Here is an 18,351-nt window from a genome sequence, read left to right on the forward strand (position 1 = left end):
CAAGTACTCTACCACTGAGCTATATCCTCAGCTCCATTTAAAGGTTTTAAACTCTTCTACTTATCCTGCTTTGTTAATTTGAAGGGGTTTCAGAATTCCAAATACAATCTGTCATTCTTGAGGTTTAGACTAGGCAGGACAAGTAGAGTAGGCTAGACTTTCTAGGACAGCTATATATACAGGGCATAGAGCAGTAGTGTGCCAAGAGCACCATAGTCCATGGAGAGGTGTGAACCGAAGAGGAGCAACTGCTCTGACAGAGTGCAGGAGGGAGAGTTGTGGGCCATCCTGAGCTATGTAATGAGATCCTGTCTCCAAATACCAAACAGAAAAAGAAAAAAATAGCAGGAAATCAACAAATGGAATTGTGTCAGAGTGAAGCAATAGAATGGGAAAAAAACTTCACCAGCTATTCATCCAATAGGGGAATAAATAACCGGCATATATAAAGAACTTTAAAAATTGACCTGGCAGTGGTGTCACATACCTTTTCTCGAATATTAAGGACCAGTCTTAAAAATTTCTTCCCAGGGGCCCAGAAGAGAAACTACAAATGGCAAGAATTATTTTCAGGAAAAGAATCTAAGTACACCAAGCTCTTTTGTCTGTCTACTTTATTCCTCTGGGATAAAATCCAATCTACACAGCTTCAGTTCTGCTCTCGTGCCTAGCTCCTTCCTTGCCTGATTTCTCTCTACCTTTATCTGCTGTCCCCTCTAAGTTCTATCTTAATTCTCTCTTCTTAGTTCTGCCCCATCTTAGTCTTTCTCATCTCATTCTTACCCATCTGGCTCTTCCTCATCTCCCATCTCATTCTTCTAGTTCTCCAGTCAAAATCCTCAAAAATCTCTCTAAGTCTCTGAGGTTTACAGTTCTATACCCATGCAATAGCAGTGCTCTAGCTAAAGCAAGGTCACCAGGTTTGAATTCTTACAGGGTCATAAAGGCAGACAAGAGTTTTCCCCAGGCAGTGACCATCAGGCTTTCTTTTACAACCCAAAAGGGGAATGATAAAGGAGGTCAACTAAAAGCTAAAAATCGGTTAATATCAGAAAAAGGGAATTTATGTGCTCAAACCACATTCCTAGAGGTGGTTAGATAAATGTTAGGAGTCTGTAATGTTAGTATAAATACCACTAAGGCTATATAAGAAAGGAGAGTCTGAGCTTAATTTAACTTAATTCAGGAGATCATTTGGCCTTGGATGCTTGATAGGTATTTCAGATAAAATATACTGTTATGAGTTCTTGGAAGTGTACATAGCATACAAGGAAATCACTGCAGGAATCGGCTAACATATATATATAAGCTAATATATCATGAAGACTTCTTAAGCCAAGGCTTAAGGCAAAAGTCCTTGACTTTTCCAAGTAGTAGCTTTTGTGATAGTAGCTGAATTCCAATTACATTTTCCTGTGGCTTGAAGCAGCCTTTAATCCCAGCACCTGGGAGGCAGTGGCAGGTGGATCTCTGTGAGTTCCAGGCTACACAAAGAAACCCTGTCTTGAACACCCCTCCCCAAAGAACTCAAAATACTAAACATCAAAGGATGATTCAACTAATAAAATGGCAACTGAACTTAACAATTCTCAAAAGTACAAGACGAGTAATTACATGAAAAAAATCCAGTATTTTGGGGCTGGAGAGATGGCTCAGAGGTTAAGAGCACTGACTGCTCTTCCAGAGGTCCTGAGTTCAATTCCCAACAACCACAGGGTGGCTCACAACCATCTGTTAACGAGATCTGGTGCCCTCTTCTGGCCTACAGGCATACATGCAGACAGAACACTGTATACATAATAAATAAAAATTTTTTAAAAAAATCCAGTATTCTTAGCCACTGGGAAAATGCAAATCAAAACTACATGGAGATTCCATCTCACCACAGTCAGAAAGGCAATGATCAAAAATGAAAAGCAACAACAACAACAAAAAAACAAGTGCTGGAGAAGAGGCTGGGTAAGATGAACCCTTATATATTGCTGGTGGGCATGTAAGTTAGTTCAGTCACTATGGAAATCCGTGTTTTGATTTCTCAAAATTAAACAAACAAAACTAAGAATAGCCGCAAAGAATGGCACATGTTTTCTTGTTAGCTTTCACCTTTAATCTCAGCAACCAAGAGGCAGAGTCATGGGATCTCTCTGAGTTCCAGGCCAGGCTGGTCTAGGAATTTCAGACCAGCTAGAGCTAGTCTCAAAAGAAACAAAGACCCAGGCATATCAGTATGTTATGTAATTCCAGACTCGGGATTTTAAGTTTTGAGGACAGCTGGGCTACATAGTTAAAATCCATCTCAAAACCCTAAAGCCATGAAGGGTGAGGAGCTATTGGCACTTGATGGCTACAAGGGGAGGCTCTTTTTCCTTTGGGGATATAGTTACTAGTAGGGTGTTTATGCTCCAGAGGATGGTCCCATACTCACCTGCATAAGGGTAGTACTAACTGGACTCAATAGGATATAGGGGGAAAAAAGAGGACATGAAAACAGGAAGGAGGATTTGAGGGAAGCTAGAGAAGGGAGTAGGGGAGTGGTTACAAAATACATAGTATACCTACCTGTACTAAATTCCCAAAGAACAAATTAAAAATATTATATACATAAATTGTAGGATGACTCAGCTCTAACAAACCTGAGGGCCAACCAGCCCAAACCAGTAAAGAGAGCCAGCCTGGTAATGAGATACTTCCTAAGAGCCAACATAGGTCTGCCTAAGGGCCTTAGCAACAGTAGCTGAGATATGATCCGAGATGACCTAGACCAATGAGAGGCAGCCACGTCACACCAGCAGATGCATTCATCAGACCTTCCCCTGAGGTGGAGTGATGGGTTTATAAGGCTTGCTTCTTTCTGAATAAACTTAGCGTGTTTCAACATCCTCCCAGAGTCTGTATCAGTGACTCTGTGCCTACTTGCCCCCTTGGGGACAGCACAGGACTCTGCCACAATAAACAAAACAGGCAAAAACAAACAACTGACTACCAAAGGCTCCGGTTTAGCACTCATGGCTGTGAATCAAACTCAACATATACTAGGAATCTCTGTTCGCCCTTGTTTACTGTAACACTATTCACAACAGCCAAACTATGGAATCAATCATGGACAAATGGATAATGGACATGTGCCATATACACACAATGGTGTAAACTATTGGTGTCCCAAATCATCCATTTGGGACAGTAGTATCAGGACATAATATCATGAATGTAATAAATCAATACAATTAATGTAATTAATAAATATCATAGTTACTAAATGAATACTGCAAATGTAATAAATACCAATGTAATTAATGAGTGTAATTAATATCATGAATGTAATTAATATCTTGAATGTAATTCATGCCATTGAATTGTGAACTTAAAAATGGTTACAACTGCAAATATTATGTTCATTTAAAAAAATAAGATGGAATGTAATCACTATACATTAAAAATAATTAGAAAAAAAAAATAGATGCTCGTTCCACAACAGGCAGTGCTGTTTGGGGAGGTTGTGGAACCTAGCTAGTAAAAGTAGGTTACTAGTAGCTGGTCTTTAAAGGTTGTATCCCCACGTCTGGTTCCAGCCCTATACTCTTCCAGCCATGATATCCTGCTAAAATGCTGGAGGCCAAGTAACCATGAACTGAACTCTCTGAAACTGTGAATCAAAAGAAATCATATTGCTCTTAATTTGTTTTCATCAGAAATCACAGTAACATTCAAGTAAGGTGAAAAAGTACCTTGGCCTAAGTACTGCCATTTTGCCTTCAGACTTCATTTTACCTACAGGGTGAAATAAAGTTCAGATTCCCAAACACTTGAAGGAGCTGAGAACTTTCCAATGGCTGATCAACCTCCTCCTTAAACCATAGAAATAGTCATTACACATCCTTAGTTCTCTAGAAACATTATGGCTGTTCCTAACAACAGAAAAAAAAAAAAGATGAATCTGATTGGTTGAACTGAAAGGCTTGCATTGTCTGTCACTTGACAATGATTGAACACACAGTCAGTCCCTAATCTTTGATTCCCAGTTGGTGAAAATTGGAACTGTAACTTGGCAAAAATGTTTGTGGTTTTGTGCTTATAAGCCCTGCTTCTGCCCATGTTCAGGGTTACCAGGAGAAATAAGGCTCCCAAGTCCTTGTTCTTCAGCCCTGATGGATCAGTGACCCCACTTATGTGGTGATTTATTAAAATCTTTGGAACACCTGCCCTCCCAATCACCCATTTGTAGAACGGTGCATCGAGTTGAGTTGGAGATTATCATGTAACGTGAAATATGCCAGACTCAGATTGATAAATACAGTTCCTTGGGTATATAGAATCTATATTTTAAAAGGCTTTAGCTTGGCTGAGTGTGGTAGCACATGCCTTTAATCTTAGCCCTTAGGAGGCAGAGGGCAAATGATTTTTGAGTTCCAGGGCAGCCTGGTCTACACAGCAAGTTCCTGGCCAGCTAGGGCTGCACAGTGAGACCTTGTCAAAAAGGAAGGGGTTAAAAAAAAAGGCACCAGTTGTAAACTAGACGTCTGTAATTCTAGTATACTTAGGATGTGGCAGAAGATAGGAATTCAAAGTCATTCTCAACTAAAGGAGTTAGGGAGTTAGAGGCCAAGGTAATGAAACCATTAAAACAAGATCAAAACACTAGCTAGGCATGGTGACACATGACTGTAACCCTGGTGCTTGGTAGGATAAGTCTGGAGGGTGTCAATCAAATTCAAGGCCAACTTGGGCTTCATAGCGAGATCATTTTAAAACAAACAAACAACAAACAAAAGAATAAAACACACCCACTGTTTTCTAATATACACAAATAAAAGCTGGGATTACAGGTGCACCAAGGTTGAGATCCACAGAAGTTCTTATACTCAGATCACAGGCCTCCCAAGATGGTTACCCATCCAGAGGTTCCTCCCAAGATGAACACCTCATTGAGGAAGCTGATGCCCACAGCAGGGGCCTCCCCTTGTAAACTGTCCCACTGACACAGAAAGTGACACTACTACTGTATTTGTAAAGCACATAACACAAAGCCGGGCACAACGGGGTATACCTATACTTACAGCTTCAGGAAGGCTGAGGCTAGCTTGCGCTACAACAGAGCTAGTCTCAAAACTAAAAGCCCGTGTGAACAGCCTCATCTGAGAATTTGTTATCTACTGGAATCTATACCAAGAAAGGACTTGGGCTTGTGGGCAGTGTTTTAGACTGCATAAGAGTTGTCTGAAATGGTTGGTTTCAGAACAGGAAGGCGCTGAGAAGTAACCCCAAGGAACAAGAGAGGATACACCTAGGCCTTTCATTGCTAGCTAGTGAAAGTGGCTGAAAATGTCCTAAGGACAGAGTGACAAGACTGTACTGTTAAGAATTTCATACTAAGCTGGGCATCATGGGATGTACTTGTAATTAGTTTTAGGAAGGCTAATGCAGGAGGATTTGAGGACAGCTTGGGCTACAGAGCCTGTCTAAAACTAAAACCCAAACAGCTGGAAATGTAGTCTGTTGGTACAGTGTTTGCCAAGGATGTAGGGAAGAGGACTGCATAAACTCAGTCTAGAACAAGTCTGTAATCAGCACTCAAGAGGTAGAGGCAAGGGTATTCAACTTAGACAGTGAGTTGACTTGGAGGCCAGGCTGGGAGATACTGGTTCAAAAACCCAAAAGCTGGTCTCACTCAGGTCCAGGCAGGAAAGTCTAGTTTGAAGCTGCAGAATAGATACTAGAGGAAAACACCCCACAAACCAAACCCCATATTGCCTTGTCGCCAGACCTAGATGTCCTTATTCACTGCAAACACATACAAAACCAGACTTACCTTGAACTGGGCTTCTTCTCAAATACCCACTCCCTTTTGTATTTCCACCTTAGTTGGCTGTATGTTTTACTCGAACACTTTTCTTGTTCTAAACTCCCAACAGTCCAGTGTTATTACATACCTTAAAAAGGATTAAAAATTTATGTGTGTATGCCATGATGAATGCACTGTGGTCAGGACAACTTGCAGGCGTCAGTTCTCTTTTACCAGGTAGGTCACAGGTATCAAATCCAGTTTGTCAGGCCCAGCAAGTCCCTTTAACCACTGAGCCATCTCTCTGGTCCCTCTATGAATCTTGACTTCGTCTATACTCTATACTGCAATTGTGAGCACAGACCATCACCAAGTTTGCCTCAACTATTTAGACTTATTTTTGCCAGCATATATGTATGTGTACCACATTTATGTTCAGTGACAGCAGAAGCCAGAAAAGGGTGCCAGATCCTGGCAATTGAACCCAGGACCTCTGCAAGGTTAGCAAGTGCTATTGACTGCCGAGTCCCTGTTATTTATTTCCTATCGAGTCTCAGATACTCAGATCTCACTCTGTACTACATCTGTCAATAAATTTGAATATGCTGCTTTGTTCACTATCCCGGGGCTCTCGTGATGTATAAAATACAACTCCTGAGTTCTCAGCTTCCTAAGTTTGTGTCTGCAGCAGTCCTGTCCCTCTTACTGCCAACATAATATTTTTTGTAGTTTGCTGGGAACCTGCCTCTGAATCTGCTACGTTCTTTATGTTCGGCATGGAATACCCACTCCTGTGGACACAGCCAACTTCTGTCCTTCCTTGTCTGGCAGCTATCTTGAATATAAAGGTAAGTAACTCAAACCTCAGAATTTTCTTCCCATAAAAATTTTAAGACAAGGATCATCCAAAAAAGAATCATGATCTGAATGGTTTAGTCAGCAGAAAAATCCCTGGAGTGAAATATGAGACACACTCCAGAAAATACAAGTGCAACTGCAGTTTGCACATGGCATGAAAACTCATGATGAGTAAACAAGAAGTGGGTGAAAAATTGTAATTTATTGAAACTCAACTCAAAAAATATAAGATGCTGTAGTGTACAATATATTACACAAAGCACCCTTGGGTGCACATTCAAGTCAAGTAAGAACTTCCTACCGTTTCCCTAGCCCTCCCACCCTGGGACCTTAATATATGTTCCATATACAATCATGCACACTTAATTGGAAAAAGGAAGCCCCAGTATATTTTGATGTATTAATTAGCACCAAACAAGAGTACAGTTCCATTTTTTTAATAAACAAACAAACAAACAAAAATCCCAATCAAAAAAACCAACTGGAGAGCTACTGGACGCCGCCAATACTGCTGACATAGATATTGTACATTCATGTAAATACACAGCCTATTCTACCCTAAGCAAGTGTGGCTGGTCCCCAGCCTTTGTTCACGTTGGCAAGTGTCCCCTCGCTGCAGTGCTTCAAAAATAAAAGTGATTTAGGAACTTCCCACACACAGCTCGTCTGTCTTCTTAGTTGGAAACAAGTCTAAAATCGGTGTGGAGAACTTAGATCTTTCAAGGACAACCACGGGCCGGAGATAATGAAGCTGCTTTAAGGCAAGCTCTCCACAGTCTGTTAATGCTTTGTCCAGTACGACCCTCAGGTTTTCCAAGGAAGGGACCGCCGCCGCTTCAGCGGCTACTAATGGTGGGATTGCAGCCAGGTTCTCCACAACTGGAGGGTCACTGGAAGAATGAGGTATGTCAACTGGAGGGTCGCTGTCATTCACTACGGTGTTTGCCACATTCCCTGTCAAGTCATTAGTGGGCTGAGAGGAGTTATTCAATGGTAAGTGCTCTGAAGGCTCCCAGTCATCAAAATCATCATCTTTCTCTTCACTTTCTTGAATAAATTTCAGAAAGGAAGATTCAAATCCCATAGGTTTGTAAGTCTTCAGATCAAATGACCTGGGCTGAGAATGCTTCCTAATGTTCTCTTTTGAGACCTGGGCTGCATTCTTGACAGTGTTCTCTTGCCCTGAACTATGATGCCCAGGTTCTTCTTTGATCCTTGATAAAGGCAGCTGAAAGTCTGTGAAGTATGTACCACTTTCTGTCCCACTGGGATTGGGTATAGGGCTTTCTATTTTACAGGGAGGAGACTTAACTACATCACACTGTTCCAGAGAAGTGGTTTCTGAAGTATGGTTGCATTTCAAAGTTCCCCTGTAGAGCAGAGTGTCTGCATCAAGAAGTGGGTTTCTTTCTGTGCACCCTTTCTGACCATCCTGTTCAGCTGGGCAAGTGGAATCAGTGTTTTGGAGGGGCATGCTGCTGTCCCCTGGGGAATGGCGCTCTGTGTGCACCAACTCACAGCTATTATTTTCCTCTTTCTTTACACAGGGCTCTACTTCAGAAGGGGGCTCCTCCTTAATTTTGGTACCATACTTAACACAAACCACAAGGTTCTCCAGCTGCTGCTCTAAATAGGCACTATTCATCTGATGGGTACGTTTGTAATGCCTCACAATGCTGCTCTCCAGCTTCACCACAGACAAGCATCCCTGAACCATGCATGGGTATTGGGTGTGCTCAGAATGCTCAACGCACATATGGATAGCTTCTGCTCTAGTTTTAAAGCTAATTGGAGCTTTCTTATCTTTGAGTAAGCCACATTTTTTAGCTTTAGTATTAAATGGCCTTTTGGCAGTCTGCTGCTCCTGCCCCTGTGTCTGTTCCTGCGTCTGTCCCTGCATCTGTTCCTGCGTCTGTCCCTGCGTCTGCACCTCAGTAGTCTGACACACCTTTTCACCCCTCAGGAGCCGCTCGTTCGCTACTTTCTGGCTGCTGAATAGGCTGTCATAACTGTCCTTATGTCGGTAGTAGACATGCTGGAAGTAATTACTTCGGTGGCTGAAAATCTGGCCACAGCCATTAAGAGTACAATGGATTTCATAATCCGAATGGATTTCTCCTTCAATATTATGCTGTTCTAGCAGGTGGTGTTTCAACTTACTGAATGAATAAAAAACAGCAGGGCACTGAGGCTGGTTACAAGAAAATCTGGCTGCAGACTCAGTCTCTGAAAGCACTTTCGACTCTTCAATGTGGTCTAGGTTATGAGAGTCACTGCAGTGCTTAGCCAGGGCCTTGGAGCACAGGAAGCGCTTGTTACAGTCCTTATATTTGCAAGCAAATAGCTTTTTACATTTTACAAGTTCCCTTTTGGTTCTTGCTTTGTCCTTCTCTAAGCATAACTGCTCTTTGTTGTACTGGTGCACAGTTCTGTAGTGGCGAATCAGACCTTTTAGATTGGTAAATGAAGAATTGCAAGTTTTGTGGATACAATGGAATGGTTTGTGGTACTTATTCAAAATATAGCACAGATTTCCTTTAGCAACAGTCCGCCTGCTTCCTCTCCCCTCTCTCCCTTCTCCCTCTTCTCTGTGGCTGCCTATCGGTGATGAAATACCAGATACCTTACTTTCTGTTTCCTCACAAGAGGACTCCAGGTCTGTTTCTGAGCTGCATTCATCCTTTTTAGAACGACACTGGGACGTCTCTGAGTTACTGTTGGGACCAAGTTCTGCAGAGCAGTCACCTTTCAGTCTGTCTACTGAGCATGGCCCTTCATGATCACATTTCTCACTGTCTAGCAGTCTGTGAGTTGCCCTGTCACTGCCAATTTGATGTTTGTTTTTATAATGAATCCTAAGGTGTGTTTTTCTTGTAAATGACCTTTGGCAGATGTGACACCGGAATGGAGAATACCGGTGCTGAAACATGGATAACTGAAGGACCTTCTCTTTAGAATAATTATGCTTCTTAAGATAATGCATTAGTAAAGCCTCTCTGGTCACAAATTCGTATTTGCATCCTTGAAGCTCACAGAAGAAAGGCTTAGCTGCCAACTGTGCAAGGTACTGACTTGGCATGTTTTCGTCCTGATTCTGAAGGTTAAGGTCTGAAATGGAAGATGGGACTGACTGAAGAGACTTAGCACCACTAGGTGGGCACCCCTGCAGTGACCCTGAAAAAGAGCCATGTGCTATGGAGTTCTTCAAGCTTAGATGTTTCAAACGTAACAGGAGTTCCAACATGGTGTCCTCTGTGCACGGCCTTTTAGAAGAACAAATGGAAGGTTCGGGGGAATAGCCTCGATGGTCCCGCTTGCATTTGCCGTGAATACTGTGCTCTAGACCTTCATCTGGGGAGTCACTGTTTGTATCAGAACTGGGTTTAGGTTCGGCATCAAACTTGTCAGCTTGGTCATGTTTGTCATCCAAGCAGGTGAAGAGGTCTTTTGTCTTCCCCCTTCTCGCCTTGCAGTGGTAGGGATGCACCTTCCGCAGGTGTTTCTGCATCCCTCTTGCATTTTTGTAGGTGGATCCACAGCCGTCAAAACCACAGGTGAATTTAGTGCCATCAAAACAAATGGCTACATTGGAGCACTTCTCTTTTAAACTGGAGGGTACAAAGACTTTCTCATGAGATAGTAATAGGTCCTGCATGGTTTCAGAGTGATCTAGTGTGTCAATTAATTCCTCATTTATTGAAGTGGATGAGCTGTGACTTAACAGATCACTAGAATTGCTGTCACTGTTGTCCTTCAGGTTTTCTGCAGTGTCTATGTGAGCGCTAGCTGATCCTGCACAGAAAAGAAGATCTTCAGGAGAATGGGACTTATCAGTTTGGTCAAGTAGATGAGGCTGGTCCATACAATCTTGCTTCCCACCTGCTGCAGATTCCTCGAGTTTCACTGATTTCTTTAATTCTCCATCTGGACTTTCAACATTATGCATTGAGAGGTGGTTTTGGTATTCAATTTTGGAATAATAGAACTTTTTACAGCCAAGGACATTGCATGTGTAGGATGCATCCCTAAAATGTTGTGCTTCATGGTGGTAAAGCTGACCCAAGTCACTGAACACAATATTACAGCCATTCAATTCACATTTATAACGAAGGTCATCATGCTTTTGTTTGTGGTTAAGGAGTTCATTCACTGATCCAAACCTTGCATAGCAATCTATAGAAACACACATATAAGGTTGAGGACCACAATGCACCTGCTCATGCTCTCGCAGGTGAAAAGCAGACATGAAATGCCTCCGGCAATAAGTACACTTCTCTCTTCTATTTTTCATATCCAAGTAGTGCTTGGCATTTTCATCATTATTTTGGTGTTCAGCTTTAAGATGCACACTTAAGTATTTAAACTGTTTGAACACACGGGAACAGTCTGTACCAGGGCATGGGTACAAGTCTCTGTCTTGCAGGCGGCGGTCTTCTAACTTACTGAATGTGACATACTCATGAGACTCTCCTTTGGCTTGTTCACTCAGTGACTGATTTGGTTCTAGACTTCCAGTGGGACTCTTGGGATAAATACCCCTTTGAGAGCCTTTCAACAGTAATTTCTTTCTAGAGCGGTCTCTTCTGCTTGGTGGCATTTTAACATGTTCCATTACATGAGGAACAAATAGTTCTTTTCTCTTAAATTTTCTAATACAAACTGGACAGGTGTATATCCCGTCTTCCATGTGCATCTTGGAATGATGAAGAATCCTGGCCTCTATGCATTCCCGTTTACACAACAAACAAAAGAACTTGTACTGCAGCCACCTCTGGTACCTCTCCGAGGAACCGATGGGCTTTTTATCTCTTTTCTCCTTATTCTGATCTGCCAGACTTCTTCTGTACTGTTTGTCTTCTTTACCTTCATCATAGTCACTGAGAAATGACTCTAGGACATCTGTATCATTAATAGACATTTCATAGCCACTTAAGTCATCATCAGAATCTGAGGCTTCTTGTCCCAAGAGTTGGTGGCAGTGTCGTTTCAAAGTTTTCCAGTCCCAAAATTCAGGATCGAAGGGCCAGTGGGCTTTTAAAGCTAGTAAGAGCTCACATCGGAGGGAATTTGGAACTGGTGCATTTTCTTCATCAAATTTTTGATCTGGCTGCAAATACAGTTCTTCCAGCATATTGAATCCATCCAAACTTGGTTCAATTAAAAACTCTGTAAGCTGACAGGCTCGTCTAACTTCCAAATCTTCTGGTAAAAGACAGGAGATTGTTTTACAGACCGAAGCTTTCATCTCTTCATCTTCACTTGATCTGAGCTGAAGAGCTCTAACACATAGTAAAACTGAGACCCCAATACCAGCATCTTGTGCCTATAAGTAAAAGAAGTCAAGGTCAGTCTTGTGACACATAAAGAATTACATTCTGAGGCTAAGATATTTTAACTTCTCAAAACCTTCAGAGTTCATGGCATATACAGACATGGCACATGTCTATAATCCCAGTATTTGGGAGGTTGAGACAAGAGGATTATTAGTGACCAGTTAGGGTGAAGCAGAGTTGGAGGTTGGCCTGAACTGTATTAGTAAAAACATGTTTTGCTGGGAGGTAGTGGCGCACGCCTTTAATTCCAGCATTCGGGAGGCAGAGGCAGGCGGATCTCTGTGAGTTTGAGGCCAGTCTGGGCTACAGAGTGAGCTCCAGGAAAGGCTCCAAAGCTACTCAGAGAAAAACAAACAAACAAAAAATGTTTCAAAAATAAACAGGGCCAGTGAGATAGTCCAACAGATAAAGGCATTTTATCTATAGAGACAATAGTACTAAGTTATATTGTTATAACTATATTATATTCTTCAGTATATTTTTCTGTTTATTGTATAGTGGGAATGCAGAGCCCAGGATTCTTCATTCTAAGATGCACATGGAAGATGGAATATATGCCCTTATATATATATATATAAAATTCAAGGAAAAAAACCTTTTTGCTCCATAAGTAAATGGAACATGTTAAAATGCCACCAAACTAAAGAGTCCACCTTAAAAAAATTTGTTTTTTAACACTTAACCAACAACTAAAATCATAGTACCATCAACAAAACATTTTAATTCTTGAGTTTTTGTTTAAATTTTTTGAGACAGGGTTTCTCTGCGTTGACATGGCTGTCCTGGAACTCGGTAGGCTGGCCTCAAACTCAGAGATCTGCCTGCCTCTGCCTCCCAAGTGCTGGGATTAAAGTCACATTTATATCCTTTTTGTCGTAACATGCAAAGGACTGAATCAGATGCTGTAATTATGCAGCAAAGTATATTTACAGTTACCCAGCATGGTATACTGTTCCAGTTGTTTTGGGACAGGGTCTCTTGTGTGGTATGGCACCAGGCACTGCTGCTGATGGTAAGGTTTACTGAAGTAGTTCTTACCCTTCAATGAAATTACCCATGAGCCAAATATATAAACAATAAATGCACATGAGTTCAAAGGATTATGGGGTAAATGAGCTCAACGAAAGATTAAAAATAATGGTGTTATGCTGGCTAAAATGGATAGTTTAGACCTAGGTATTTAGCAGACACCTGTAATTCTAGCACTGAAAATACTGATCAAACAAAAACAGAAGGTGTAAGTAATAGGGAAGGAGGAAACACGGTATACAAGTAATTATAAAGCCGAATTTAAGAAACTCTTTGTATGAAAAACACCTGGTTTTTCAGAGCCCCAATACCAAATCCTTCTCCAATTTCTCCCTTAAAGAATTATTTTGTACATTTCAGTCAAAGATGTAATCAAATCTCAGTCTTCCACAGAGTAAGAGATATAGTAACAACTCCTTAGAAAGTAGTTAAAACACAAAAAAGATATGGTCACAAAAATCAAAGATTGCTGTATATTGTCTTCATCAGAGGCTGAAATGGAAGACACAGCGTGAGTGAGGAGGAGGAACGTGTGGCAGAGGGTTTAATATGCAGTGGCTGACAGCAAAGACTAGCGTCAACTCCTCCAAGCCTCAGCTTCTTTATTGGTAAAATAGCAATAGTACTGGGCAGTATTCCATTTTCCTCATGGTTATTATATAAATGAAGTAAGAGAACATAAAATGACTGCCATGATATATGGTGAGCATTCAAGAGTTTGGGAAACAATATGATAGGTAATTTTTCTGTGTTGGGTGCCATTAATAACACTAGAACATAGGACTGGAGAAATGACTCAGTGGTTGAGAACACTGGACCTGGGTTTGGTTCCCAACACCCACACAACATCTCATAACCATCTGAAACCCCATTCTAAGGGATCTGACAACCCCATCTAATCTCCATGGGCACCAGGCATTGACAAGAGTACACAGACATGAAGGCAAAAAAAACCACTCATACACATAAAAAATTTAAAATCCGGAAACAAACAAACAAACAAACAAACAAACAAACAAACAAACTGTAAATATAAAGAAATACTTGTATGAATTTTCAGAGTCTTAACATAGCCTAGTTATTTATTCTGGATAAAACTTCCTGTATTTATTAAAAAATTTTATTAAAAAAAAAGGCTCAGGAGATTCAACTATTCAAACTTTAAGCAATCTATCTCCAGAGTCTAGGGTATTAACAGTTTCACACTTTACATCTCTTCTCCTCCTCACTCTTTGTTTTGTTTTGGGCTGGAGAAGTGAACATGCTTGCCAGAGCAATCATGTGCTAGTCAGAGGACAACTTTGGGCCATGTCATTAATACAAGCACTATAATGACAGAGCCTTGCAAATTCTAGGCCAGTCCACCACAAAGCTATAATTCCAGTCCTTAGTTAGTTGAGCAGAATTTGCTATAGTAGCTCACTATGGATTTGAACTTGTGATTCTTCTATTTTGCTTTGCAAGTACTAGGATTGTAAATGGGTATGCACCACTTGATTTTTTAAGTAGTTACAAAGTCACCTATAACAATGAACTATATCCTAGCCTCTCTTGCAGCTGGATGTGGCCACATATATGTGCAAAATATCTTGTTTAGGATGGTGTGTCATGGTATAGTCTGCTCTTCTACCTTTTATTTCCTGCTCTATAAAATATCACGTCAGGATTGGAATAGTTAGGTCATATAGCCTAAGGCTTAGAATTGGTATGGAAGCTATGTGTGCTTTCTATATGTGAAGTCTATAAAGCAACCAAGATTACATTTCTATATGAAAAAAGAAAGATGTCTGTGTAGCTCCATTGTTTTCTCCTTCCAGTGGAGACGATGTGAAGACGAGGCAAGGATAGCCCACACTCACATCCAGAGTTCTGGTGCTACAGGTGCACTGAAATTCCCCAGCCTGTCCAAAAAAGAAAACACACACACACACACACACACACACACACACACACACACGCACAAAACGACTTTCTCTACTAACTAGCAGCTTCCCCGTTATTCTGCGCTTCTAAAACTGCACAGAACTAAAAAATAACCTGTCATTGGTGGCTCACGCATATAGTGTCTGTATTAGGAAAGCCCAAACAGCAAGACTGCTCTGAGTTTGAGGATAGCCTGGGCTACATAGCAAGATCTTATCTAAAAACAAACAAACAAACGAAAAACCTAAATAGGGCTGGAGAGATGGCTCAGTGGTTAAGAGCACTGGCTGCTCTTCCAGAGGACCTGCGTTTGATTTCCAGCATCCACACAGTGGCTCATAACCACCTGTAAATGCCAGTTCCAGGGATCCAACACCCAGTTTGGGCCTTTGCAGGCACCAGACATACACATGGTACATATAATAGTGCAAACCACCCATAATCATACAATAAATATTTTTTTAAGCCCATAAAAATTTAAGAAAATAGTCGGGCGGTGGTGGCGCACACCTTTAATCCCAGCACTTGGGAGGCAGAGGCAGGTGGATCTCCGTGAGTTCGAGGCCAGCCTGGGCTACAGAGTGAGTTCCAGGACAGGCTCCAAAGCTACACAGAGAAACCCTGCCTCGAAAAACAAAAACAACAACAACAAAAAGGGGGGGGTGGGGAGGAGAAAATAACCCCTCTTGGTCGGCATTCAACTTTACATAATCTCTCCCTCTCAAGGGTGACTGAATATGTAAATATGTTAGTGTTCATATGAAAACAAAAGGACTTTGCAGGTAATAAAAGTCTCAAATCAGTTGACCTTCAGTAAGTATACTATCCAGATTGGCTCTTTCAATCCAGGTCTAGACAGGACCAGTAAGATGGCCAGTAGACAAGAGTACGTGCTGTCAAAACTGATAACCTGAGGTTGATTCCCGAGGACCCCACAGCAGGAGAGAACCAATCCTCTACTCGCTCGTGTGCACATCAACACACAGAGAAATGTTTGGTTTTGTTTTTGTTTTTTAGAGACATAAATCTAGGTTAAGAAGTTCAGGCCAGGAGCTGGAGAGATGACTCAGTGGTTAAGAGCACACACTGCTCATTGTTCCAGAGGACCTAGGCTTAATTTCCAGCACCACATGGCAGCTTCCATGATGGCAGTTTCTCATCCCAGCACTCAGGACAACAATGAGACAGGCAGGGCATCTGTTCAAGGCTGGTCTCCAAACCAGGCATGGTAGTATACATACAGAAACCAACACTTGAGGGGAGGCAGAGGACCAAAAGTGTAATAGCATCCTGCACTACCTCACACCTTGTCTCAAAAAAAAAACAAACCAAACTTGTGGCTCCTTAGAGGTCAGTCTGCAAATTAGAGAGGCAGGGCCAACTCCACCATTTTAGATTCTCTTTATCCAACAAGAATTCCCTGAGAAGCTGCCACAACCAGCCAGGAAAGCAGACACTACTCACTTCAGTCTGTATGACTCGAATCAGGCAAAACAAATGCTGCTGTGTTTTAGCTATGACACCGAACTGCCGGCAGCGCTCCAAAAACGTCTCCAGAGACGGGTCGATTCTTCTCTGTAGTTTACTCCAGAACAGAGTCAGCTCCCTGGGAAAGAAGACGGTTGTATTAAATATGGAAACCAGTGTTTGATGCCCAACTCTTGAGCATTTTTTTTTGAGCCAATGAAATTAAGCTGACAATACAGACAGAGAAACTAAATGAAAAGTTGTCTACATCTTCCACTACGTCCCCCCTAAACAGGTAACACCATGAAGAATCCGTCCTCAAAGTTTTATTCCTTACTTGTCTGTCCAATGACAAAACACAACTCTCTCTTTATTATGACATTAACTTTCCCCCTTTACTTAGATTCCTGTTTGTTGTAAAAGGTGTAACTTTTACATTGGTCATTAGTTATACTGAGTGAATTAAACCCTGTTCTAACTAACTGGGCAAGTACTAAGGAAATCTACGCAGCCTGTCAACATCCTAACAGACACTCGATTTCTGGCTCTAAAGTATGATGGTGCTGTTAGGCCTAATGCTTAATGCTTAAAGCTTAAATAAAATGGCACTCTGGGAAATAGTCAAAATACAGAACTTCTACAAATATTCATTATGGAGGCAATGAAAAGCTTGAAGGAAATCAATTTTTAATCTGAAATCAGGGTTTCAGGTGTCATTACCTAGACCAGGGCTGGTCTTGAACTCAGAGGTCATACTGCCTCTACCTCCCTGGTGCTAGAACTGTAGCATCACACCTAGCCAACTGTTCACTTTCACCCAGAAAACCGCTTTATTCAGGTTTAAGCATTTCAACAGAAACTTAACAGAAACTAAGCAAAGCTTAGTACAAAACTCAAAATAGACTCTGATGAATTACATATGCTAGGAAACAAAGGGGAAAGAGTTGGAGAGACAGTTCTTCAATTAAGTGCATTTGCTGCTGCTCTGACAGAGAATGCAGGTTCAGTTCCCAGCATGCATGTGGAGGCTTACAACCATGACTCCAACTCCAGGGAATCCTGCACGTTCTCCTGGCATCTGAGGGCACAAGGCATGCATGTAGTTCACATATTTACATGCAGGTGAAATATTCATGCATATAAAATAAAAATAAATCTTAAATAAAAAGGAATGTCTGAAGGCAGGAGTGGTGTTGTACGCTTTTAATCCTAGCACTTGGGAGGCAGAGGCAGGTGGATCTCTGTGAGCTCAAAGAAGCATGGTCTACCCAGTGAGTTCCCGGCCAGCCAGGACTATGTAGACAGATACTGTCTCAAAAAAAAAAAAAAAAAAAAAAAAAAAAAAGAGCCGGGCGGTGGTGGCGCACACCTTTAATCCCAGCACTCGGGAGGCAGAGGCAGGCGGATCTCTGTGAGTTCGAGGCCAGCCTGGGCTACAGAGTGAGTTCCAGGACAGGCTCCAAAGCTACACAGAGAAACCCTGCCTGGAAAAACAAACAAACAAAAAAGCCCAAACATTTACTATTCATTCATTCACTCATTGTGTATACAGTGTTCTGCCTGCATATGTGCTGGCAAGCCAGAAGAGGGCACCAGATCTCATTACAGATGGTTGTGAACCACCATGTGGTTGCTGGGAATTGAACTATGGAAAAGCGGCCAGTGATCTTAACCTCTGAGCTATCTCTCCAGCTCAACAAACAGTTTTTAAAAATATATATATGTGAAGGCTGGGGAGATAGTTCAGTGGTATAACATTTGCTTAGTATGGGTAAAACCCCCAAGTTCCATCTTAAAGTCTCTCTGTGTATGAAATCTACTGAACAAAAGCCAGTTACATATTATGAAGACTGAAGGATACACAACGTAAACTACCTAAAACTTACTATTTAAAGCCAGGCAATGGTAGCACATGTGTAGTCTTGCCACTCCAGGGGCTGTTAGGAGAGGAGTATTGCTATC

The 18,351-nt window shown here is 41.6% G+C and overlaps 1 protein-coding gene across 4 annotated transcripts in view; it reads right to left on the reverse strand.

Moving 5' to 3' along the window:
- Positions 1 to 6,820: 6,820 nt before the first annotated feature.
- Positions 6,821 to 18,351, reverse strand: part of Rlf (RLF zinc finger) — a 70,580-nt gene continuing 59,049 nt past the window's right edge. For all 4 annotated transcript variants that reach the window (XM_028886416.2, XM_037202912.1, XM_037202911.1 and 1 more), the window contains 2 exons: positions 16,387 to 16,528; positions 6,821 to 11,960 (listed from right to left, as the gene is read on the reverse strand). In XM_028886416.2, the coding sequence (XP_028742249.1) occupies positions 7,278 to 11,960; positions 16,387 to 16,528 (4,825 nt within the window). In that variant the 3' untranslated portion in view covers positions 6,821 to 7,277. The remainder of the gene's footprint in view (positions 11,961 to 16,386; positions 16,529 to 18,351) is intronic.

Source organism: Peromyscus leucopus, chromosome 2 (genome assembly GCF_004664715.2).
Source record: "Peromyscus leucopus breed LL Stock chromosome 2, UCI_PerLeu_2.1, whole genome shotgun sequence".
Classification (NCBI taxonomy): Eukaryota; Metazoa; Chordata; class Mammalia; order Rodentia; family Cricetidae; genus Peromyscus; species Peromyscus leucopus.